General features: G+C 38.9%; 1 protein-coding gene and 1 long non-coding RNA gene across 4 annotated transcripts in view; one reads left to right on the forward strand and one right to left on the reverse strand.

Annotated features, from left to right (window-relative positions):
* LOC132398016 (uncharacterized) lies at positions 1-22,214 on the forward strand. The gene is made up of 3 exons (XR_009513505.1): positions 1-120; positions 11,864-11,937; positions 22,102-22,214. It is a non-coding gene; the product is annotated as an uncharacterized LOC132398016 (long non-coding RNA).
* atp7a (ATPase copper transporting alpha) overlaps positions 1,573-24,896 on the reverse strand; it is an 89,876-nt gene continuing 66,552 nt past the window's right edge. For 2 of the 3 annotated variants that reach the window (XM_059976907.1, XM_059976909.1), the window contains 7 exons: positions 21,975-22,191; positions 17,050-17,199; positions 16,205-16,347; positions 15,500-15,703; positions 14,365-14,482; positions 11,112-11,214; positions 1,573-10,790 (listed from right to left, as the gene is read on the reverse strand). In XM_059976907.1, the coding sequence (XP_059832890.1) occupies positions 10,523-10,790; positions 11,112-11,214; positions 14,365-14,482; positions 15,500-15,703; positions 16,205-16,347; positions 17,050-17,199; positions 21,975-22,191 (1,203 nt within the window). In that variant the 3' untranslated portion in view covers positions 1,573-10,522. The remainder of the gene's footprint in view (positions 10,791-11,111; positions 11,215-14,364; positions 14,483-15,499; positions 15,704-16,204; positions 16,348-17,049; positions 17,200-21,974; positions 22,192-24,896) is intronic. The other variant, XM_059976908.1, reaches the window with a different exon arrangement.

Genomic DNA, 24,896 nt, shown 5'->3' on the forward strand with positions numbered 1-24,896 from the left:
AGGAGAATGAGAGGAGACATGATAGAGGTATACAAGATATTAAGAGGAATAAATAGAATGGACGGCCAGCACCTCTCCCCCAGGGCACCACTGCTCAATACAAGAGGACATGGCTTTAAGGTAAGGGGTGGGAAGTTCAAGGGAGATATTAGAGGAAGGTTTTTTACTCAAGAGAGTGGTTGGTGCGTGGAATGCACTGCCTAAGTCAGTGGTGGAGGCTGATACACTAGTGAAATTTAAGAGACTATTAGACAGGTATATGGAGGAATTTAAGGTGGAGGGTTATATGGGAGGCAGGGTTTAAGGGTAACACTGTGGGCTGAAGGGCCTGTACAGTGCTGTATTGTTCTATGTTCTAAAACTATATGTGATTTTTTTTGTCGTGAGTACTAAAAGGTGCTCAGGAGAAAGCAATGCAATAGATTTCCCCCCCAAGCAAAAGGAACATATTGTAGTGCAATAATGAACATTTGAGTGGAAAATGCACCTCAAAGATTGTTGTGAAGAGTAAGAACCCAGATAGATTTTTGCACTGTTGTTCAGTTTTTTTGGAATACAGTTAACAGGTTTTTAAAAATTAGCTTTGGGTTTCATACGAAGTTTAGCTTCTGTAAAATATTAATCATTTTGGATAATTAAGAGTTTAATTTTTAATCAGAAACCATGTATGCAGTATTGAGAATTCTTCAGAATTAGTTGAGACTTTTGCTATGACTAAGTGTTAAATTACCCGGCCCTTAAAAGATTCATTTTCAGTTATTTGAATCATATTCCACTGTAGTCCAGGGTCAAAGGACAAGAACAAGCTTTTGAGTATGTAATCTCTGAACTTGATTTTTGAATTGGGTGCAGTGGAGATGTACTTGAAGGTGGTTGGTCAAGGGCTTCCATTCGTGTACTCATACACAATGAAAGTTGTCAGTTCACAATTTTATAGTACTACTTCACATTATTTTAGTAATATGTACACTAATCGCACTTAGAGAATCAAAGAACAACCATTATTGTCATGAAGGCAACACTTGGGCTTTTATTAGGGATGGGCGAGTTCTGGGCTGGACGTCCTGCTCAATTAAGGAACATGAAGTGTCTTCCATAGCCTCTCCTTTCCAAGTGTATCGATCGCCGCAGGACCACTGTTTGGCTTGCCTTGCAGGAGGTTCCTCACATATGCCCTCTCCTACACTACTGTGCCCATAGCAACGCCTTCACGTGGCGTCCCTGTTTGTACCGAGTTTGCTATGTCATGGTGCGATCAAGTGTCCAGCAGTATGACTGGGTAGGCAGGCTGGGCTCATTAGCCTTGGTTGGCAGCCAGCTTAGGAGAAGGACAATTCCAATTCCAAACCTGGGTAGATGGGACTCATTAGGCTTGCCAGGCAGTCTGTCTAGGAGAAGGAAAACTCTGATACTCAACCTGCAGCTGTGCTTTTGTGGAACGTACTCCCAGCCTAAAGAGTGGAATCGATCTGTGCACATTGATCCTCACTATAAATCTTTGCAGCACAGGCAGGAAGAAAAGTCTATAAGCTGGAGTTTCCCTCCAGATCTTCGCAAGCGAAGAACCAGCGGTCATCATCGTGGGCTTTTATTGTGATTTATACATATGAATTCACAAAACTACACATTAAATCTGGTCAACAGCATATCAACATTTTCAAAAATAAAAACAAATCTCTAAACTTTAATATAAAATTTTTGGAAAAGAGTTATACAGGTTTTTATTATTCTACACGTTAACACAAAGCAATATAATAAAGTTTATTCTAGACATATTGAAAGAATATTATGCTGTTTAGGAAGCTTAAATAACTTTCACTGTGGGAGAAAAATAAGAGCACAGAACAACCATATCATTTGAAGACAACATTGAATCTGAGGAGTAGGGGGCAAATATTGTTTATAAAATGGAATGTGAACAAATTATGAAATTAGTAAAATTCACAGAACTGGTGTTTAAATGGCTAATTACTTTCATTTTGAGTGCATTTTAAGAAGAAAGTATTGATGCAATGCACATCATTGTTTAAACAGAGTATCAAAGGGATTTCAGTGGTCTGCCTGAACTTCCCTTGATGGGCCTACTTCATCCCAGCAACTGCAGATTTGTTCATATTTGTGATATACAACTTCATCCCAAATAGTTTCTGTTACGAAAATGATAGGAATCATTTGATTGGTAACCTACCACATCTATGGGCAACATAATCCAATGCTTTCAGAAACTTTGCAAACAGATTTTATTGCAATATGAAACTAATTTACAAGAGTGCTGGCTGTCAGCTTAAATTCATATTCCAAAGTGGCATTAATTCGCAAATAAAAATACTAACATTCAAGGTCCACTTTTCTCTACCCAGGCAGTGGTCAATATATTTCTAAACAATAAACACGCTCAACAGTAATGACAGCCATAGAACGGCATGGTAACAACTTAATTTTTGGTCCTTATAATTTAACTAATGAACTAGTTAACTCAAGTTCAGCAATTTTTTTTTCTCTTTTGTATTCATTCCCATCTGGGTTTAATGACAAATCGCCTTCCAAAAAAATCAGCGGGAGTGCCTGGTGCAGGAGTTTGTATTGTGTAAATGAGAGAAACAAATTTAACGTTAGTAAGAAAATACAGGGTTTGGAAGCCATCCTGTCTTGTTTAAATGTGCAAACTTCACTTTATATATTGTCGAGGAGTGTGATAGGTTAGTGTTTTGAATCTTAGTGAGCTAACTATAAGTGTCAAGTTACAAAAATTAGTTGGGGACCCATCAGGATTCAGTCAAAGCAAATGCCCAATGGCTACTAATCCTCATAGTAGGCAACATTAGGATTTAACTTGAGCCTACATGTATAGAAATAAACTTACTAACCCTGACCATAGGGGATTAGAATGTGGGAGGGAACCAGAGCACCCAGAGGAAACCCATGTAGTCATGTGGAGAATATACAAACTCCTTACAGACAACTCACTGACTCTGTAAAGGGATTGTACTAACCCCTACAATACCTTGCTGTGCATATATAAATATAAAGGAATTATTTTCTTAGCTTTGAAAGGAATGAATAAGAGGCAATGCTGTAGCTGAGTTTGTCAGGATATAGCATGGAAGAAAAGACCAAAGTACAATGTAGAAAGACATACCAGCAGGAGAAAATGGAACAGGGATCACTCTAAAGCAGGGGTTTCCAACCTGGGGTCCACGGACCTCTTGGTTAATGGTATTGCTTCATGGCATAAAAAATGTTGGGAACTTCTGCTTTAGAGCCGGGCAAATTTAGAAGAGCTTCTTCACATGAAAAATGGTCTTTTAACTAAGATAAGGGAAGCAACATCTCTGGAATCTCTTTAGAGGGGGACTGTGGTTTTATCTAGATGGGTGAACTTAGATAAGCAATGTGACTTCTTTATCATTCCGACCACATTGTAGGGACTTGAGTAATGTAAAAAAATTTAGCATGAATATAAGTGTCTTTGGTCAAATCGATTACACATAAAATGTATCATCTATATCAGAACAGGTTGGAGGGTTAATAGACAATAGACAGTAGGTGCAGGAGTAGGCCATTCGGCCCTTCTAGCGAACACCGCCATTCACTGTGATCATGGCTGATCATACACAATCAGTACCCCGTTCCTGCCCTCTCCCCATATCCCTTGACCCCGCTATCTAAAAGAGCTCTATCTAACTCCCTCTTGAATGCATCCAGAGACTTGGCCTCCACTGCCTTCTGGGACAGAGCATTCCACATATCCACCACTCTCTGGGTGAAAAAGTTTTTCCGCATCTCTGTTCTAAATGGCCTACCCCTTATTCTTAAACTGTGGCCTCTAGTTCTGTACTCAACCATCAGCAGGAACATGCTTCCTGCCTCTAGTGTGTCCAATCCCTTAATAATCTTACATGTTTCAATCAGATCCCCTCTCATCCTTCTAAATTCCAGTGTATACAAGCCCAGTCGCTCCAATCTTTCAACATATGACAGTCCCACCATTCAGGGAATTAACCTTGTGAACCTACGTTGCACTCCCTCAATAGCAAGAATGTCCTTCCTCAAATATGGAGACCAAAACTGTACACAATACTCCAGGTGGGGTCTCACCAGGGCCCTGTACAGCTGCAGAAGGACCTCTTTACTCTTATACTCAACTCCTCTTGATATAAAGGCCAGCATGCCATTAGCTTTCTTCACTGCCTGCTGTACCTGCATGCTTGCTTTCATTGACTGATGAACAAGAACACCTAGATCTCATTGTACTTCCCCTTTTCCTAACTTGACTCCATTTAGATAGTAATCTGCCTTCCTGTTCTTGCCACCAAAGTGGATAACCTCACACTTATCCACGTTAAACTGCATCTGCCATACATTTGCCCACTCATGTAACCTGTCCAAGTCACCCTGCATTCTCATAACATCCTCCTGACATTTCACACTGCCACCCAGCTTTGTGTCATCGGCAAATTTGCTAATGTTACTTTTAATCCCTTCATCTAAATCATTAATGTATATTGTAAACAGCTGCGGTCCCAGCACTGAACCTTGTGGTACCCCACTGGTCACAGCCTGCCATTCCGAAAGGGACCCGTTAATCACTACTCTTTGTTTCCTGTCAGCCAACCAATTTTCAAACCATGTCAGTACTCTGCCCCCAATACCATGTGCCCTAATTTTGCCCACTAATCTCCTATGTGGGACTTTATCAAAAGCTTTCTGGAAGTCCAGGTACACTACATCCACTGGCTCTCCCTTGTCCATTTGTAGTCTTTTGCTGAGGTAACATGAGCAGATTTAATCATGAATCAATTCTATAACATATGATCAGAAGATGTAGAACCATTGTGGGTGGAAAGAATCTGCAAGGGTAAAAAGACCCAGATGCAGTTATATTTAGGCCTCCGTACAGGAGCCAGGATATGGGCTACAAATTATAATGAGAAATAGAAAAAAGGGCAATGTTACGATAGTAATGGGGGCTTTCAATATGCAGATAGATTGGGAAAATCAGGATGGTGCTGGATCCCAAGAGAAGGAATCTGAGTAGTTCTGGGCTTATCTTAAAAAAAAAGAATTGCTGGAATTGGAGAGGGTCCCAAGGAGGTTCATGAGAATGATTACGGGAATGAAAGGGTTAATGTAAGAGGAGTATTTGATGGCTCTGTGCCTATACTCACTACAGTTTAGAAGAATGAGGGAGGATTGTACTGAAACCCTTTGAATATTGATTATCCAGGACATCAAAGGTTAAGGGGAGAAGGCAGGCGAATGAGGTTGAGAGGGATAATATATTAGCTATGATAGAATGGTAGAGCAGACTCAATGGGCCAAATGGCCTAATTCTGCTCCAATGTATTATGGTCTAAAACAACCATTTGATAAATTTATGGAATCAGGGAATCCCCCAAATCTTCAAATGAATGATTAAATATCAAGCTAAGTTTTTAACTTCCAAATATATTATCATTGATGGATTCCAGATGAGGGAAATTATCAGCACTTGTACAACACCTTTTCAATAGCACATAACTGATGCATTATGATCTAGCATACTTCATTGATAATTCCTGCAATACAATGAAAACCTAAAGCAATAAAGGCTCGCTATCTTTGGCCCAATCATATCCCAATATGTCATCATCAGGAATGGAGGTTTGAAAGGCGCCAGTAATATTTTATTTTGTAATATTCTAACAATTTTCATTAGGATATAGTCATAAAATGGGTGCTCAAACTATCAAACCACAAAATATGTATCATCATTTTCCAAAAAGATTTAAATGTTTTGTCAGAATTTTTCACTCTAGTATTTCTTCAATTTTATTGAACAATTCCCTATTTTAAATTTAAATCAAAAATAGAAGTTCCATAGAGACTCTGGAAATACATCGAGCAAAGAAACTACTACCATTTTAGATGTGGAATGCTAATTCTTTTGATGGCAGAAATATGATTAATTTTTGCATCTATAATGTCAAATGTAGCACAAATGATAAATTACTACCAATTATATTTGATAAAGTTATATACGAGTATATTTTTCTGCTCAAGAAAATGAATTAAGTATACTGTATATATCATGACTACTATCAACTACTCTTGAAAGAACAAATACGCCATCACTTTTACAAAGACATGATCGTTGGCTTGAAATTTCTGCAAAAAATTGTGGCAGTTGTACATGGAATAGCTGGAATTTATTTGTGTACTACAGTAATTTTGGGATTCCTTTGCAAATGTGCACATCCCAAACTGCAACACAGCTGATTGTTGTCATCCAGATCATTGCAGTCTGGAAGTGGCCCAGTCTGTGTACAGTAACTTCTGACTGTGATTACAGTATGGGTGGTATCTGTAGGTGAGCATGCGAGCCTGTCCATGAATGCCTGCGCCTGAATGAGGGTGCATGTTTCTATGCATGTCCGTGTCTGTCTCTGTATGTACGCATTGGAAGAAGTGCATCTGCTGGAAACTTTCTCAAAAAGGCAATGTTTGAGGAGGAACACCACCTTACCAGGCAGCTTTGAAAGACAGGCATTCATAAGACTTTTCCTTCAAAAAGAGTAAAAAAAATATGCAGCATATTTTAACTAATTAAAATGTTTTAGAATCTCCCTTCAAAGCACATTACCCAGATTATAAAAAATGCTAGCTATACCCAAGAGCAGATTATTCTGTGCCATATACAGAAGTGCCACCTTTAGGGAAAAATAAGAAATATTGGAAAGAAAAAAATAGTTTTGTTCTTTAGAAATAAAAAATATTTTTTTATTTTAGTGTACACCACACAATGCCTAGGGCCACTGGCAGTCAAACTAAGACAATGTACTTTGTCAAAAATTTGCAGGATCTGGAAAAAGTGCAGGAGAAAAGGGCTACCATTTATTACTAAATTATTTTCAATAAATTGAGTTATAAAAAGTGTCTGGCATCTGGTGGCTAGTTGAAATATTACAAAGCCCCTGGCAACATTTGCAATCCTTATTTATACGCAGCTAGCAAATCCCCTTTTCTGCATCAACGGCTCATAAATGCAATACCAGCTCATTACTGCACTCCATTGCAATCCCAACCCCACAGCGAATAAATATTGATGATACTTAACCTACAATTGAAACAGGCCAAACACTCTTGGGTTGAAAAGCTGGGAGGTAGTTTAATCAGGGAGAAATGACACACATTCAATGTTGGTTCCTTCAATTTTCTTCCCGCAGAATGCGTATACAAATATTATTATGACAGGATTGGTCTCCTTCAATGCCCTTTCTAATTCAAAGTGGACAACACAAAGTTTTGAGGAGGGAAACACAGGAAGGAAAAAAAAACTTCAGTACAATTGGACAATATAAGACTTGCTGAATTAGATGGGATGAATGACTAAACAATAGTATTTAAAATAATAATAGTGTGACTAACATAACAATATATAATGCAGATAAACAAAACCAGAGGATATCTCTCAAAGTAAACCGTCTGCATATATTAGGAACCTGTGGCTGAACATATTGCACGAAATTAGGTAGATATGTGTCTGACCCTTGACATTCAGACAATGGCAAAACTAATCACTAGGTATTGCTAAGCAGAAACTATTGAGAAATATCGTAGCAGTAGATGAATCACCAATAACCATTGTGATAAAATCTACTTTCATGTTGTACCTTTAGTGTTCTCTGACTTGCAAATCTAAGACTGAAACCAAGGCACCAGGGAAATTGAAAGGTCCCAGTTAATAGAACAATCTGGTTGGCATATATAGATTATGCAACAAAGTTCTTTAAGTTCCACTATCATATATCTACACTCATTTCACTTCATATATCAAAACTGAGGTGACCTGATGAACTTGGAAGGATCTTTTTTGAACTTCTGCATCAAGAGGCCCTGGTTAAGAGAAAAAAGGAGGTACATAGCAGGTATAGGCAGGTAGGAACAAATAAGCTGCTTATGGAGTATAAAAATGAAAGAACACTTGAGAAAGAAATCAGGAGCACTAAAAGAAGACATGAAGTTGCTCTAGCAGACAAGGTGAAGAGGAATCCTACGGGATTCTACAGATATGTTAAGAGCAAAAGATTTCAAGGGACAAAGTTGGTCCTCTGGAAGATCAGAATGGTAATCCATATGTGGAGCCAAAGCAGATGGGGCTGATCTGAAAGATTTATTTTTGCCTCTGTATTCACCCAGGAGATAGATACAGAGTCTATAGAAAAGAGGCAAAGCAACATCAGCTTCAGAGACCCTGTACAGATTACAGAGGAGGTGTTTGCTGTCCTGAGGCAGATCAGGGGGATAAATCCTCAGGGCCTGACAAGATGATCCCTTGAGCCCTAAGGGAGGCAAGTACAGACTCCCTATGGGAGAAAAGTGACAGATGGAATTTAATGCAGACAAGTATGAGGTGTTGCACTTTGGTAGGACAAACCAGGGTAGGTCTTACACAGTGAATGGTAGAGCACCGAGGAGTGTGGTAGAACAAAGGGAATGGGGAATGCAGGTCCATAATTTGTTGAAAGTGGTGTCATGGGTAAATAGAGTCATAAAGGAAGCTTTTGGCACATTGGACTTCATAAATCAATTTACTGAGTACAAGAAATGGGATGTTATGGTGAAGTCCTATAAGAAGTGGGTGTGACCTGATTTAGAATATTGTATGCAGTTGTGGTCACCTACCTACAGCAAAGTTGTAAACAAGATTGAAAGCGTACAGAGAAAATTTACAAGGATGTTGCTGTGTCTGGAAGACCTAAGTTATAAGGGAAGACTGAATAAATTTGGACTGTATTATTTAATAAGTAGAAGATTGGAAGGAGATTTGATAGAAATATACAAAATTATGAGGGGTATAGATAGGGTAAATGCTAGCAGGCTTTTTCCGATAAGGTTGGGTGGGACTACAACTAGAGGTCATGGGTTAAGGGATAAAGGTGAGAAGTTTAAGGAGAAGATGTGTGGAAACTTCTTCACTCAGAGGGTCATGAGTGTGGTGAATGCGAGCTGGATTTCAATATTTAAATGAAGTTTGGATAAGAACATGGATAGTAGGGATATGGACAGCTATGGTCCCAGTGCAGATCGATGGGAGAATGCAGTTTAAATGATTTGGTATGGATTAGATGGGCTGAAGGACCTGTTTCTGAGCTGTACTTCTCTTTGACTCTACTTATGACAGATTACCTCAAGATGATCATTTTCTTTGGGAAAAAAATTAAGTTTCCTATTGCCCTGCAAAAAGAAAAGTCCTTCATATTAATACAAAGAAAATTATTCCTGTATTTCACCACATAACAATAGTATATTATAAACAAATCTTAACGGAAGTGAAAAATAATAAACTATCTTTAGTAACATTTACACTTTCTAACTTTGAGATGTTTTCCCCAGAACATAATTGTCATTTCTACTCCACTGCTGAAATAACTCAGCAAGTAGTGAGAGCAGCTATGTCTATTAGTAGATGCTGAAGGAAGGATCACAGATTTAAGTATCAAGCTAACTGGCAGGCATGGTTTATCTTACAAAAACAAAAGATAATTCCAGAATCACTGAGAAAGATCTTCTACCAAATAGGAAAAGGGCAAAGAGAGAATATTTCAACAGACTGAATGCAGTATCCAGTGCCAACTGCATGAGTGTTTATTAAAACACAACTGACTGGCATATAGCACAGAATCAAGTAATATAGAATAATTGCAACCTGACATTATTAAAATTGATGAGTAAAGTTTCTTTTAAATAAATTTGGAAAATGCATCATTTTTAATTTCCTCCAATTTACTACCACAAAATTAAAGTTCCTTCTATGAATACAGCAAGAATACAAATCTGTCAAATGAAGTGAATCATCGATGAATAGCGTCACCACTGCAGTGTAGTGTGTTGCTAAACTGGGTTAACTACACTACAAACCCGTTTATCAAATTTAAGTATTAGTACTGAATCTTTGATTTCGGAGGTCACTTTGGTGTGTATTACATATTGCATGAGCTTTTAGTGAGAGAAAATATACAAGAGTGTGGATGTGTGTAGGTCAGCAAGGACTTAAATGATGGAGTTGGTCCTTACTGGACAGCAAAGGGCACCACAGGCACCATTTTAAATCTCTGGAGAGAATAAATATGCCACACGCAGTTGAGGCAGCTCAGAATTCCAGTTCAGACATGTAAAATCTTTGATGGGTGAGTTTTCAGTTGGGCTTCTAAATAGAGTTGTGAAAAAAATGGAGAACTAACATTCAATGAGCCCAACATAATCTTTGCTGGCAGATCAGAGGTTGGAGGTTCATGATTCACGCCACCTTTGCCTCCTGTATACAGAGATAAGATGGAAATCAGAAAAATGTCAAAAAACAAAGCCTCTGGATAAAACATCACAATCAAAAATATGTGTATCAGGTGTAACAGCTGAGTAAAGCATTGATCTCTCCTATGCTTTTCATTCATCCACAAGAGTTCTAGACAATGACATTCTGGAGCAGAGATGAAAAATTGTTGTCAAAGGGTCAAATCTCCTGTGCTCATCTCGGGTCTGCTCAAACAGCATCATCTTCATCTCTTCCCAAAAGGAGAGAGTGTTTGTCTGGATCGTGCAGGGGAATGTTGGTGATCGATCGTCTTTCTGACCTGACAGAGTTAATGGAGGCTTGGCTGCGGTGTATTATTCGGTCAAGTAGGCTTAACTTTGGCGATTCCTGCCTCATCTCACCCACACCAATGTGCACACTGATTTCTGATAGAGACCTCCGCTTCATGTGACTCTGTGCTCTGGCTTCCATTTTGACAGGATTGGGCTTCTTGTAACTGTAAAGATAAAATAAAGATAAAATTATGTTTACTGTTGAAATGGATGGCCAAATCAGATAATAGATAAAAGAATGAAATTTAATTACTGTATTTAAAGATAGAATTCAACTATAAATTGCAATAAAAGTTTCCTCTGGAGGGCAACAATGTCTGTTGGCCATTAACCAACCTACCATTTATGTAATGCTTCCCATTGTAAGCGCCTACCCAGTTTGCATTAAGGATTAATTAAGAACAAATCTGGTCCATTTTTTGTTCTCTGTCTCCAACCCAGTTAGCCACTAGCACAAATATTGTGTGCAAGAAACAAATACTTACAGCTTTAAAAGGAGTGAAGACAGGACGACTGAAACAGATGATGCTGCCATTGCAGCAGATCCCATCCAAGGTTGTAGTATCAATCCCACTGGTAGGAAGACCCCTGATTAATGAAAAATCGTAGTCCAGTATTGGTGCAGAATTTAATTATTTTCATATTTTCTCTAAATAAAGTACATACGTGTCACTATATACAAACGTGAGATTTATTTTCTAGTGAGCTTACTCAATAAATCTATAGAATAATAACCATAACAGAATCAGTGAAAGACTGCCCAACTTGGCTACTCAATGAAGGTGCAGATGATAATAAACTGTGCAAATAAAACTAATATGTTGGTACCCTTATAATTCAAAATTACAGGAATCTGAGTAGTGTATTATATTGTGGAATATACAATTTAGCACAGGAACAAGCCCGTTAGCCAGCAATATCCAGTCTGGCCACGATGCCAATATAAATGCCACAACAGCCTGCATGGTGTCTATATCTCTCAATTCCCCTCCTGTTCATGTGTCTATCTAAATGCTTCTTAAACAATGATGCCATATCTGCTTCCTACACTTCTTTTGGCAACAAATTCCATGCACCTACCATTATCTATTTTTTAAAAAAATTGCCACATAAATCTTCTTTAAACTTTCTTGCTCTAACATTAAAGCTATCGTTCTTGTAGTTATCATTCCTACCTTGAGAAAAATGCTCTATCAAGCATGTCTAAGCTAATCATAATTTTATATACTTGTATCAGATCATTCTGCAACCACCACCACGTCCAGTGCTCTGAAGTAGCCAATTCAAGTTTGTCAAACTTCAAAGTTCAAGGTAAATTTATTATCGAAGTACATACATGTCACTGTATACAACCCTGACATTCATTTTCTAGTGGGGATACTCAATAAAAATATATAGAATAATAACCATAACAGAATCAATGAAAGTCCACCCAACTTGGGTATTCAATGAATGTGCAGAAGACAACTATCTGTGTAAATAATAAAAGAAAGAAAGAAATAATAATAATAATAATAAATAATTGATTGATTGATTGATTGATATCCAGCATGTGAGATGAAGAGTCCTTGAAGTGAGACAATTGGTTATGGAAACATTTCAATGATTGGGCAAATGAAGTTGACTGAAGCTATTCCCTTTGGTTTGAAAGCCTGATGGTTGAGGAATAATACCTGCTCCTGGTCTGATGGTATGAGTTCTGAGGCTTCTTTCAAGAACCATTCAAGAACATTGGTGTTTCCATACCAGGCTGTGACAGACCCAGTCAATATACTCACCATGACATATCTATAGTATAGGTTTGTCAAAGTTATAGATGTAGTTGCGAATCTCTGCAAACTTCTAACTAAGTAGAGATGCTGCCGGGCTTTTATTGTAATTGCACTTGTGTGCTGGGCCCTGGACAGGTACTCCGTAATAACAACATCGAGGAACTTAAATTTGTTCACCCACTCCACCTCTAATCCTCCCATGAGAACTGGCTCATGGACCTCTAGTTTTCTTCTGCAATCAATGATCAGCTCTTTGGTGTTGCTGACATTGAGTAAGTGGTTGTTGTTATGACACCACTCCACCAGATTTTCAATCTCCCTCCTATATGCTAATTCATCACCACCTTTGATTTGGCCAATGGTAGTGCTGTCATCAGCAAACTTGAATATGGTATTGGAGATGTGCTTAGCCACACAATCGTAATTGTAAAGTGAGTAGAGGAGGGGGCTAAGCACGCAGACTTGTGGTGCATTTGTGCTAATGGAAATCGTAGAGGTGATGTTGTTGCCAATCTGAACTGACTGAGATCTGCGAGTGAGGAAATCCAAAATCTAATTACAAATGAAGCTATTGAGGCCAAGGTCTTGGAGTTTATTGACTAGTTTTGAGGGGATGCTGATGTTGAATGCTGAGCTGTAGTCAGTAAAGAACATGCTGATGTATGCATCTTTGCTGTCCAGATGTTCCAGGGTTAAATGAAGAGTCAGTGAAATGGCATCTGTTGTGGACCTGTTGCTCCAGTAGGCAAATTGGAGCGGTCTAAGTCTCCTCCTAGGTAGATATGTTTCATCAACAACCTCTCAAAACACTTCATCACTGTGTATGTAAGTGCTACTGTGCAATAATTATTGAGGCAGGTCACTACGCTCTTCTTGGGCTCTGGTATAATTGATACCTGCTTGAAGCAAGTGGGTAGCTCGCACTGCTGAAACAAGAGGTTAAAGACCTCAGTGAACACTTCAGTCACTTGATCAGCATACGTCTATACTACTTGGCCAGGTACCCTGTCTGGGTCGGATGCTTTCTGTGGGTTCACTCTGCTGAAGGCTGCTCGCACGTCAGCCTCAGAGATTGAAATTATAAGATCACCTGGGGGACGTTGGTGTTTGATGGATCCCCAATGCTTTGACGGTCAAAGCAAGCACAGAAGGCATTGAGCTTATCTGGAAGTAAAGCCCTAGCTAATACTCCCAAATCCTGGTGAACCTCCAGCACTCTCTCCAAGGCTTCCGCATCTTTCTTATAATGGGGTGACCAAAACTCTACACAATACTCCAAATGGGGCACAACTAAAGCTTTGCACAACTGTAACATGACTGCCTGACTTTTATACTCAACATCCCAAATGAGGAAGGCAAGCAAACCATACACCTTACTTAGCACCCTATCTACATGCGTTGCCACTTTCAGGGAACTATGGACTTGCACCCCAAGATCCTTCTGTACATCAATGCTCCTAGGGCTACTGCCATTTACTCTATCCTTTCCCCTTAGCTTTGATTCCCAAAGTGTAATATGTCATGCTGAAACTAATTTGCCACTTGCAAAAAAAAACTTGCGCATGCCCATAAGGAGTAGAAATAAATCAAAACATCCATGCATAATAATGGCCAGATAAAGCTTGTAACTTGTTATGTAGGAATAAAGGCAAAGTAATAGATTCCCAGTAGAAACTACCATATACAAATATCAGATTCAGAGTTCAAATTATGACTCAAGTTGTTTGTTGATAGATCCCAAGGGAAACTGGGAAAATGACATAAAACTGGTGTTTGGGGAAAATATTATCATTGAAATTTGTTATAAGATAGATCTTGACACAGTTATACCTGAAACAATGATAAATGAAGTTTAGTTTCGATAACTTCATGTTAACATTCATCAGAAGAATCCACAAGTGAGTGCATATGCATGCATTAATAGCAGAATATTTAGAAAATTGAAGAAAAAATTCCTCATGCTTACCAGCAGCTATGGGAATACCAACAATATTATAAATTAAAGCAAACACGAAGTTTATCCGAATTCGCCGGACTGTCTTTTTGGACAAATGAATACTTGCCACTACATCAAGAAGATCATTCTGTAAAGCAAAGAAAAGTGATATTAGTATTATTTGGTACAGCCTCTCTACACTATTTTAACTCCATGGTGGGTGGTGGGGGTGTGCCTGATTTCTGCTAGAATAAGTGTGTGGGGGGGAGAAGGTTGATGCTTTTACTGCTTGTGCATGGAAGGAGGGTGGGGAGGCCTTGGGGTTCTTGTACCTTTTCTAAGATATTAATTGGCACCACTGAACCATTCTCCATGAGCATGCCAGGGATGCAACCCAAATAGGAGTGTTGAGGTTAACTTAATTTTCACAATTTATTCTTGAGCACGTGGTTGCCATTGGCAAGGTCCATTATAGAACGGTAGTGGTATGCCTTCTGTACCATTTTGCTGACCACTTCAAATTAAAAAAAAAACAATGATTCTGATAATCAGACTGGCATCCCAAGGGCAGACAAAGTAAAGATAGTCGGTTCTCTCTTTTAAAAAGAATGTTTATCAGTTAGTTGGGTTTTTAATGACATATCACAGTAATGTCTCCTGGTCTCAGTTTTTCATAATTGTCATTTCTGCCACAATCAGGTTAATTTCATAACCAATGAAAGCTTCAAAATTCAATTCTGATGAAAAGTTATCTTCCTGAAACTTCAACACTGTTCCTATCTTCACAGATGCTGTTTAAACTGTGAACTGCTTCCAGCATTTATTGGAAAATGCAAATACATACTGGGTGTATAATATGTTATTTGTACAAAATTAATGGCCATTCATATTTTCTATGTGGGAAATCCTTTTTGAAGGCTTGCAAATTTTCAAGACAGCACTTCTCACTTTTATCCCTGAATGAAACCTCAATTGCCTTCAAAACAGCATTGTACCCTGTGCTGCTTCTTCAACATCTTCATTCTAGTTCATGCTAATTTGCATCACCATTGTGTTCCGTGAATGCTATTGACTCGCCTCATGCATTCCTCATGGATTTCCCATGTTCAGTCGCTGTGCAAATATTGTTGAAATACAAGTGATCACGAAAGAGTTTTCCACTCACCCGAATTAAAACAACATCTGCCGCTTCAATAGCAACATCTGTGCCTGTTCCAATGGCAATTCCAACATCAGCCATCGCCAGTGCTGGAGAGTCATTCACACCATCACCCACCATTGCCACAATATTCCCTTCCTTCTGTAGCTGCGCCACTTTTGCCACTTTGTGTGAGGGAAGGACTTCAGCAAATACCTTGGTGATGCCAACCTAACAACAAAGGGGAAAAAAAATCACATTATTAGATTAATCTTTCATAGAAATATTGAAAAATGAAATTAATGCATCTCACTCACACTAAAGAATGGCCTTTTCCCTCTCCTCACACAAAAAAAAAGCACTATTCCAAGAAGCATCTTTGCTAATATCATTTAATAACCATTTGCTTGAAAGGTGAAGCTTGTGATTCATTCTATAGGCATGACTAGCTCACCCAAGAGGGAAAATAAACACATCTTTGAAAATCAATTACTTCATCTCTGTTAAATATCAGACTGGCATATCGAAGCCAAATGTTAGATCACAGCTTTTGAGACCGATGTCATCAGGTGAGGAAACGACTGCCCTAGCCTACCACGTTTCCTTGGTAAATCAGTCTGCATGTGTTCATTCCCAAAGCTCACAGTTCCACAGCTTGAGCAAGTCTTGGTCACTAAAGGTCTTGTTAGCACAACTGCACAAAAAATGGTAAATATTGAAACATCAACCCACCTGAGCAGCAATGGCCCTGGCAGTTTTACTGTTGTCTCCAGTCATAAGAACCACATCCAACCCCATGCTCCTCAAAGTGTGAACAGCTAAGTCTGCTTCTGGCTTCACAATATCTGCAATCGCTACCATTCCACACAGTACACCTGTTTCGTTTAATGAAACATGGACAACAGAAACAGAAATATTAAAATCTGACATGCATAGGATAGAGAATCTTTCAAACTTTTTGAAAGTAATACATATGGTTGTGCTTTACTTTTATCTGGTCTATTCTGCTTCTTTGATTTATTAGGTACAGAAATCTTTTGAAGACACTAGATGACAGGACTTAGAACCTGGGCAAAAAAGCTGTAGGAGCACCTATGTGGGTAAGGCAGCATCTGTAAAGGCAAGAGGATTGTCAACATTTCTGTTCAAGATCCTTCATCAAGACTGGTGCTCTTGTAGGGTCGCAACTCAAAATGCTGACCATCCCCTTGTTTCTACAGATCGTGCTTGACCTGCTGAGTCCTTCCAACAATTAATCTTTTGCTTTAAAAACCTTTTATGCTTCATATTAATTGCAAATGTACAGCTGATCTATCATCCCCAATTTATTCCAATTTGATGTTGAAAATGTCCCCAAAAGTACTCTGGGGAGACACCTTTAAATAAGAAGAATCAAACTGTACTATCTTGCCAAGTAACTGATCATTCTAGCACAAATCTAAAGTGGAAAAGTCATTTGATTACTTGGACAGACAATTAGAATTTATTCCTCAAAAGAGTTCAATATTTAAGCATGTCTTTGTTTTCTTCCCACGGTGGAAATACTTGACTGAATGAGAAACAGTTCAAATTCTCACCGTCCACAGTGACCAGTATCGCTGTATGACCCTGGCTTTCATGTTCTGTCATGCAACCATCCACATCTTTACTAATAATTAGCCCATTCCTTTTCATCCACTCGCGATTTCCAATCAGCACTGAAAAGATCTGAGATTTCCCTGGGCCTGCTTCAGTAAAGAAAAATCAATAAAAGAACGTTGGTGGTATTTTGCAGAACAGTGATGTTTCCACAAGGTTTGCTTTTAATTATATTAAATTGGGAAAAGATTAAAAAATCAGATCCACAAAAAAAAAGACAATACAAACTCAACATGTTAAGTTCAATACATAAGTAAGTCATATTCAGTGTAACTAGATACACAGTAATACTTGCTTAGTACTGCATATAGTTCTATAGTATCATATAGTAAACGATACTGAAATAATCAACAGAGTGTAGAGAATATTTACAAGAAAAGTAAAACGATAAAACATAAGAGCAGAATTAGGCTATTTGGCCCATCATGTCTGCTCCACCATTTAGTCATGGCTTTTCATATTTTTTTTCATTTTTTTTCCCCTCCTCAGCTCCACTCACCGGTCTTCTCCTTGTAACCTTTGATGCTGTGGCCAATCAAGAACCTATCAATCCCTGCCTTAAATACACCCAAGAACTGGCCTCCACAGCTGCTACTGGTAACAACTTCCACAAATACACCACCCTCCGGCTAATAAAATTTCTCAGCATTGCTGTTTTAAATGGACGCCTCTCTATCCTGAGGCTGTGCCCTCTTGTCCTAGACTCTGCCACCGTGGGAAACATCCTTTCCACATCTACTCTGTCTAAGCCTGCCAACATTCGAAAGGTTTCAATGAGATCCCCCCTCATCATTCTGAATTCCAGTGAGCACAGGCCCTCTGACATCAAACATTCCTCATGAGATAACACTTTCATTCCCGTAATATCCTTATGAACCTCCTCTGAACCCTCTCCAATGTCAGCACTTCTGTTCTTTGATAAGGATCCCAAAGCTGTTCATAGTACTGAAGATGAGACCTCACCAGTGCCTTTCAAAGCCTCAGCAACACATTCCTGCTCTTGTATTCTAGACTTCTTGAAATGAATCCTATCATTGCATTTGCCTTTCTCATCACCAACTCTCTCTGCAAGTTAACCTTCAGGGTGTTCTGCCCAAGGACTCCCAAATGCCTTTGCATCTTAGATTTTTGGATCTTCTCCCCATTTAGAAAATGGGGTCTGCACTTTTACTTCTTTTACCAAAGTACATGATGATGCATTTTCCAACATTGTATTTCATTTGCCACTTTCTTGCCCATTCTCCTAATCTGTCACAGTCCTTCAGCAGCCTTCCTGTTCCCTCAACACTAACTGCCCCTCCACCAATCTTTGTACTAACTGCAAACTTGGCAACAAAGCATCTATTCCATCATCAAAATCATTGATATACTGTATAAAAAGAAGCTGTCCCAAAGCCGACTCCAACAGAACACCACTAGTAACAGGCAGCCCACCTGAAAATTTATTCCCACTTGCTGCTTCCTACCAATCAGCCAATGCTCTAACCATGTTAACAACTTTCCTGTAATACCATGGACTCTTAACTTGGTAAAATGCCTCATGTGTGGCACGTCAAAGACCTTCTGAAAATCCAATTATACAACATCCACTTCATCCCCTTTATCTATCCTACTTGTAATCTCCTCAAAGAATTCTAACAGATACATCAGGCAAGATTTTCTCTAAAGAAATGCTAATTTTGTCCTACCTTGTCCTGTGTCACCAAGTACTCCATAACCTCATCCTTAACTATTGACTCCAATCACTGAGGTCAGGCTAACTGGTCCATAAATTCCTTTCTGCTGCCTCCCTCCTTTCTTAAAAGAGTAGAGTGACATTCTTCCAGTCTTCTGAAACCATGCCAGAGTCCAATGATTCTTGAAAGATCATACTAATGCCTCTACAATCTCTACCACTACCTCTTTCAGAACCTTAGGGTGCAGTTCATCTGGTTCAGGTGGCTTATTTACCTTCTCTCTTAAATAAGTAATTGCCCTCACTTCTCTTCCCTCACTCCCTTCAACATCTGGTACATTGCTAATGTCTTCCACAGTGAAGACTGATGCAAAATATTCATTTTCTAGTGGTCCTATATACACTCTCATTTCTATTTTTTAAAAAAGAAAAAAAGCTTCCCAATCCTTCATCTTCCACTAATTTTTGCTTTTTTGCATGCCCTCTCTTTTGCTCTGCCATTAGCTTTGACTTCCCTTGTCAACCGTGGCTGTACTAATTTGCCAATTGAGTATTTCTTTGTTTTTGGAATACATCTATCCTGCACCTTCCTAATTTTTCCCAGAAACTCAAGCCTGTCATCCCTGCCAGCATCTCCTTTCAATTTACTTTTTCTAACTCCTCCCTCATACCACTGCAGTTTCCTTTACTCCACTGAAATACTGCTACACCAGACTTCACTTTCACCCTGTCAAATCTCAAATTGAACTCAATCATATTCTGCTTCCTACCTCCCAAGGGATCCTTTACCTTAAGCTCCCTAATCACCTCCAGTTCATTACAAAACACCTAAACAGTATGGCTGATCCCCTAGTCCACTCAATGACAAACTGCTCTAAAAAGCCATCTCAAGCCATCTTAAGGCAGCTTGTGCTCGAGCCTACTCGGGGAAAGGCTATCTTAGATTGGATGTTGTGTAATAACTCAGATCTTATTAGGGAGCTTAATGTAAAGGAACCCTTTGGAGGCAGTGATCATAATATGATTGAATTCAACTCACTTCTATCAATATCACAACGGAATAAAGAGAACTACAGGGGCATGAGAGAGGAGTTTGCCCAGGTGAATTGGAGGAGGATACTGGCAGGGATGACGGTAGAACCGAGATGGGTGAAATCTCTGGGAATAGTTCACAAGGTACAAGATTGATATGTCACATAGAGGAAGAAGTTCTCAAATGGCAACTGAGGCTGACTAGGGAAGTTAAGTTCTGCATAAAAGCCAAGGAAAGAGCATATAAGGTAGTAAAAGTGAGTGGGGTTGGTTGACTGGGAAGTTTTTGAAATCCAAAAAAGGCAACTAAAAAAGCTATAAGAACGGAAAAGATGAAATATGAGGGCAAGCTAGCCAATAATATAAAGCAGGGTACCAGAAGTTTTTTTCCCCATTAAATAAAGAGTAAAAAGGAGGTGAGAGTTGATACTGGGCCACTAGAAAATGATGCTGGTGAGGTAGTAATGGGGGACAAAGAAATGGCAGGTGAACTAGACAGATACTTTGCAATTGTCTTCACTGATGCCAGAGGAGCATCAGTGTCAGGAAAGGGAGTGTGCCTTTGCTATTAAACAGGAAAAAGTGCTAGGCAAACTCAAAGGTCTTAAGGTGGATAAGTCGCCTGGAACAGAAGGACTACAACCCAGAGTCCTGAGCGAGGTTGCTGAAGAGATAACGGATGCATTATTCATGATCTTTTAAGAATCACATGATCCTGTCATGGTCCTGGAGGACTGAAAGACTGCAAATGTCATTCCATTCTTTAAGAAGGGAGGAAAGCAAAAGAAAGAAAATTATAGGCCATTTAGCCTGACCTCAGTGGTTGGGAAACTGTTGGAGTCTACTATTAAGGATGAGGTTTCCAGGTACTTGGAGACGAATGATAAGACAAAGCTGGCATGATTTCTGTAAAGGGAAATCTTGCCTGACAAATCTTTGAGGAAGTAACAAGCAGGATGGACAAAGGAGAGGCAGTGGATGTCATTTACTTGGATTTTCAGAAGGCATTTGATAAGGTGCGGAACAAGATAAAATCCTCTGGTGTTACAGGAAAGATACTGGCATGGATAGAGGAATGGCTGACAAGCAGGAAGCAGTAAGTGGGAATAAAAGGGGCCTTTTCTGGTTGGCTGACAGTGACTAATGGTGTTCCTCAGTGGTCAGTATTGGGACCGCTACTTTTCACAATGTTTGTCAATGATTTGGGTAATGGAATTGTGGCAAAGTTTGCAGATGATACAAGGATATGTGGAGGAGTAGGTAGTGCTGAGGAAGCAATGCAATTGCAGCAGGACTTAAGACAAATTGGAAGAATGGGCAAAAAAAGTGGCAGATGGAATACAGTGTTGGGAAATGTATGATAATGCATTTTGGAAGGAGAAACGAAAGTGCAGACTATTATCTAAACTTCAAACATCGGAGGTGCAGAGGGACTTAAGAGTCCTCGTGCAAGACTTCCAGAAGATTAATTTACAGTTTCAGTCTGTGGTAAAGAAGGTAAATGCAAAGTTGGCAATCATTTCAAGAGGAATAGAACATAAAAACAAGGAGATAATGCTGAGGCTTTATAAGACGCTAGTCAGGCCGCACTCGGAGTACTGTCGACAGTTTTGGGCCCCGTATCTAAGAAAGGATGTGTTGTCATTGGAGAAAATCTAGAGGAGGTTCACGAGGATGATTATGGAATAAAAGGGTTAACATCTGAGGAACATTTATCAGCCTTGGGCCTGTACTCACTGGAAATTAGAAGAATGCATGGGGATCTCAGTGAAACCAACCATAAGTTGAAAGGACTAGATAGGGTGGATGTGGAGAGGATGCTTCCTATGGTGGGGGTATCCATAACGAGAGTGCACAGCCTCAAAATTGAGGGGCGATCTTTTAGAACAGATGTAAGGAGGAATTTTTTTAGACAGAGAGTAGTAAATCTGTGGCATGCTCTTCTATAGACTGCAGTGGAGGCCAAGTCCGTGGGTATATTTAAGGCGGAAGTTGATCGTTTCATCAGGGCATCAAGGGATATGGCAAGAAGGCAGGCATATGGGGTTGAGTGGGATCCGGGATCACCCATGATGGGCTGAATGGCCCAATTCTGCTCCTGTATCTTATGATTACCCAGGGCGTCACATGGTGTGTTCTTCTGTAACAGCTACTTACTTTCAGATTGGGATTCTTGGATGAGAGGGCGTGCTAAAGCATCACCACCGCTTTTCTCATCAATCTGTATTAGCACCATGTTCCGAGCATTGTTCTCTGTCACCTCACTGTTCTTGTTCTTTAACAGAGATTCGATGTTTGAGACTTTGCACGTGATACCGCAGCCTGGAACTGCTTGAAAATCTGAACATGAGCCAAGCACTTCTGAACCTAGTTCCTAAAATGATAAAAATAAATTTCTCACCACTCCTGCTGTCAATCATAAGTGCACAATATTAAGAAACCTCCATGAAATTTGGCAATTGGCACTTTTACTTGTGTATGGCTACCTCAGCTGCAATGTTCCCTTTGAGCGTGTGTGCACGCATACATCTTTTGCTACTAGAGCACAAAGGAATTTAAGCTGCCAACTAAAGGTTGTCATCCTGACTTCGTTGGCCTGTTAAATATATTTCAAGATCATACACAATCACATTTTCTTTTCCTGTTTCTGATACGGACGGTGTTGACAACGTGGCGTTTGCAATGATTTGTCTAGATTCTAGAACTGGCTTATTTATGCTGTTTCCATTTAAGACTTAAAACTTCAGTGTGCTCATGTTGTTGTCATTGGGCAAAAAATTGCATGAGCATAAGATTTTTGTGCATACTGGTCATTATAAATTAGAGGGAACATTGCTCAGGTGCCTTGAATTAATCAACTTGTTTTGTAACTAGCTCTGTTCAAAATTTATGGAATAGTTACAAATAAAAACACATGATATATAAAGAATTGGAACTTAATTCTTCAATTTTATCCTTCGAAGAAAACCTTCCTAGAAAATTATTTTTTTGTATTTTTTCCTTCCTACTATCACTGTATCAGCAATAAATGTCGACCAAACTAAACATACATTTTTTCATTCATACTGCTTTAAGAATTTAGCATTTGGATTTCAAACTGCTCACATGGACCACATCACCAATCCATATGTTTACGGGGATGCATGGTCAGTGGCCTGATTAGTAAATGCACCGGAAATGGAGGAAGAAACAAAAAGCATTCTCAAATACAAAAATATTGTTAATTCGGACAAAATCTGAACTTTTCTTTAAATCACTAACAATTCCGAATTGTGCAGAATACAAAAAACAGTAAAACATGGTACACCCTCCAAACTGAATAAAAATAAAAACAGAAAAGTTCAAGCCTCACACACAACAAGGTGTGACTGTTTAGTTACGTTCAGTTATGCCATGTAAAACTAGGTAGTGCTGCACTATGGCTCTGAAGTCAATCTGATGTAATTGCACAAACAGCAGATAGCAATAAAGGTACAGCCAACGATCTGTTTGACTGTATCTACAATATCTTATCTTCAAAAGTTCTCTACAGAGCAAACTCAGATTCTCATCAATGCTAAATGATCACAACATGTACACCTCAGCAAAGGGAATGGACTAGTCCTTGAATATATAACAGAAGCAATGTAATCCATAAAGTTCATAGGCAAAGCACAAAAATCAAAAGAATGAGCACTACTTTCAAAGTTTCCAAGTTCCAGTACAAATATTTCCTTGTGAAAGTAGTGTATTCTCAAACATGAATACGTTCACCCAGTGAAAATCACTGCCTTGTTCTATTTCACATACAAAAGACAAAAAATTTAAGATAACATTTCTACTTGGTCTCCACCGAATCAGACTTCTGCTATGTACTCTTAACTTCTCCCCCTTCTCTGAAATTTTCTGGTTTACAACTTTTCCGAGTCTGACAAAAGGTTGACTATAAATATTAACTCAAGTTTCTCTCTCCACTGACAGTGCATGACCTGCTGAATATTTCTGACATTTTCTATTTTTCACTTTTTAACGGATAGCACATATGCTCGCTGGTTCGCCAAATTTTGAAGGGAAAACCCGGATGTCTATAATCAGCTGTTGAACAATAGAGCATATACGCTCAGTGGTCATGTTAATATGTATACCTGTACACTTGAACGTTAATGCAAATATCTAATCAGCCAATCGTGGCAGCAACTGAATGCATAAAAGCATGTAGATGTGATCAAGAGGTTCAGTTGTTGTTCAGATCAAACATCAGAATGGGGAAGAAATTTAATCTAAGTGACTTTGACCATGGAATGATTGTTGGTGTCAGATATGGCGGCCTGATTATCTCAAAAACTGGTGATCTCCTGGGATTTTCACGAACAGTAATTTATATAGTTTACAGAGAATAGTGCAAAAACAAAATCAAAACATCCAGTGAGTGGCAGTTCTGTGGATGAAAATGTCCTGTGAATGAGAGAGGTCAGAGGAGAACAGCCAGACTAGTTCATGCAAACAGGAAGGAGACCGCAACTCAAAATAGGATGCATTATAACAGTGGTGTGTATTAGAGTGCATCTTGAAGTGAATAAAGCTACAGCAGCAGAAGACCACAAACATACATTTGGTGGACAATTTATTAGATATGTGAGATACCTAATAAAGTGGCTACTGAGTGTACAATTTAGAATCAGAATCAGGTTTAATAGCACTGGCATACGTTGTGAAATTTGTAGGCTTTGCAGCAGCCATACAATGCAATACATAATAACAGAGGGAAAGACTGAATTACAATAAGTATATATATATATATATTTATTTATTTATTAAATAGTTGAATTAAATAAGTAGTGCAAAAATAGAAATAAAAAGTAGTGAGCTAGTGTTCACGAGTTCAAAGTCCATTCGGAAATTAGATGGCAGAGGAGAAGAAGCTGTTACTGAATTGTTGAGTTTGTGGACTGTTCAAATACCCACCAATTAAAATCTGTCTATTGAGTTGTATTGGAGTATAAAAATATTATGGAGTATAAAACTTGTATTATTTGCTGTGTAACCAAAACTATGTAGTCAGTTTGCTATGCATGTACCCAAGATGAAATGCTAGGAATG

This window comes from Hypanus sabinus, chromosome 8 (genome assembly GCF_030144855.1).
Source record: "Hypanus sabinus isolate sHypSab1 chromosome 8, sHypSab1.hap1, whole genome shotgun sequence".
NCBI classification, from domain to species: Eukaryota; Metazoa; Chordata; class Chondrichthyes; order Myliobatiformes; family Dasyatidae; genus Hypanus; species Hypanus sabinus.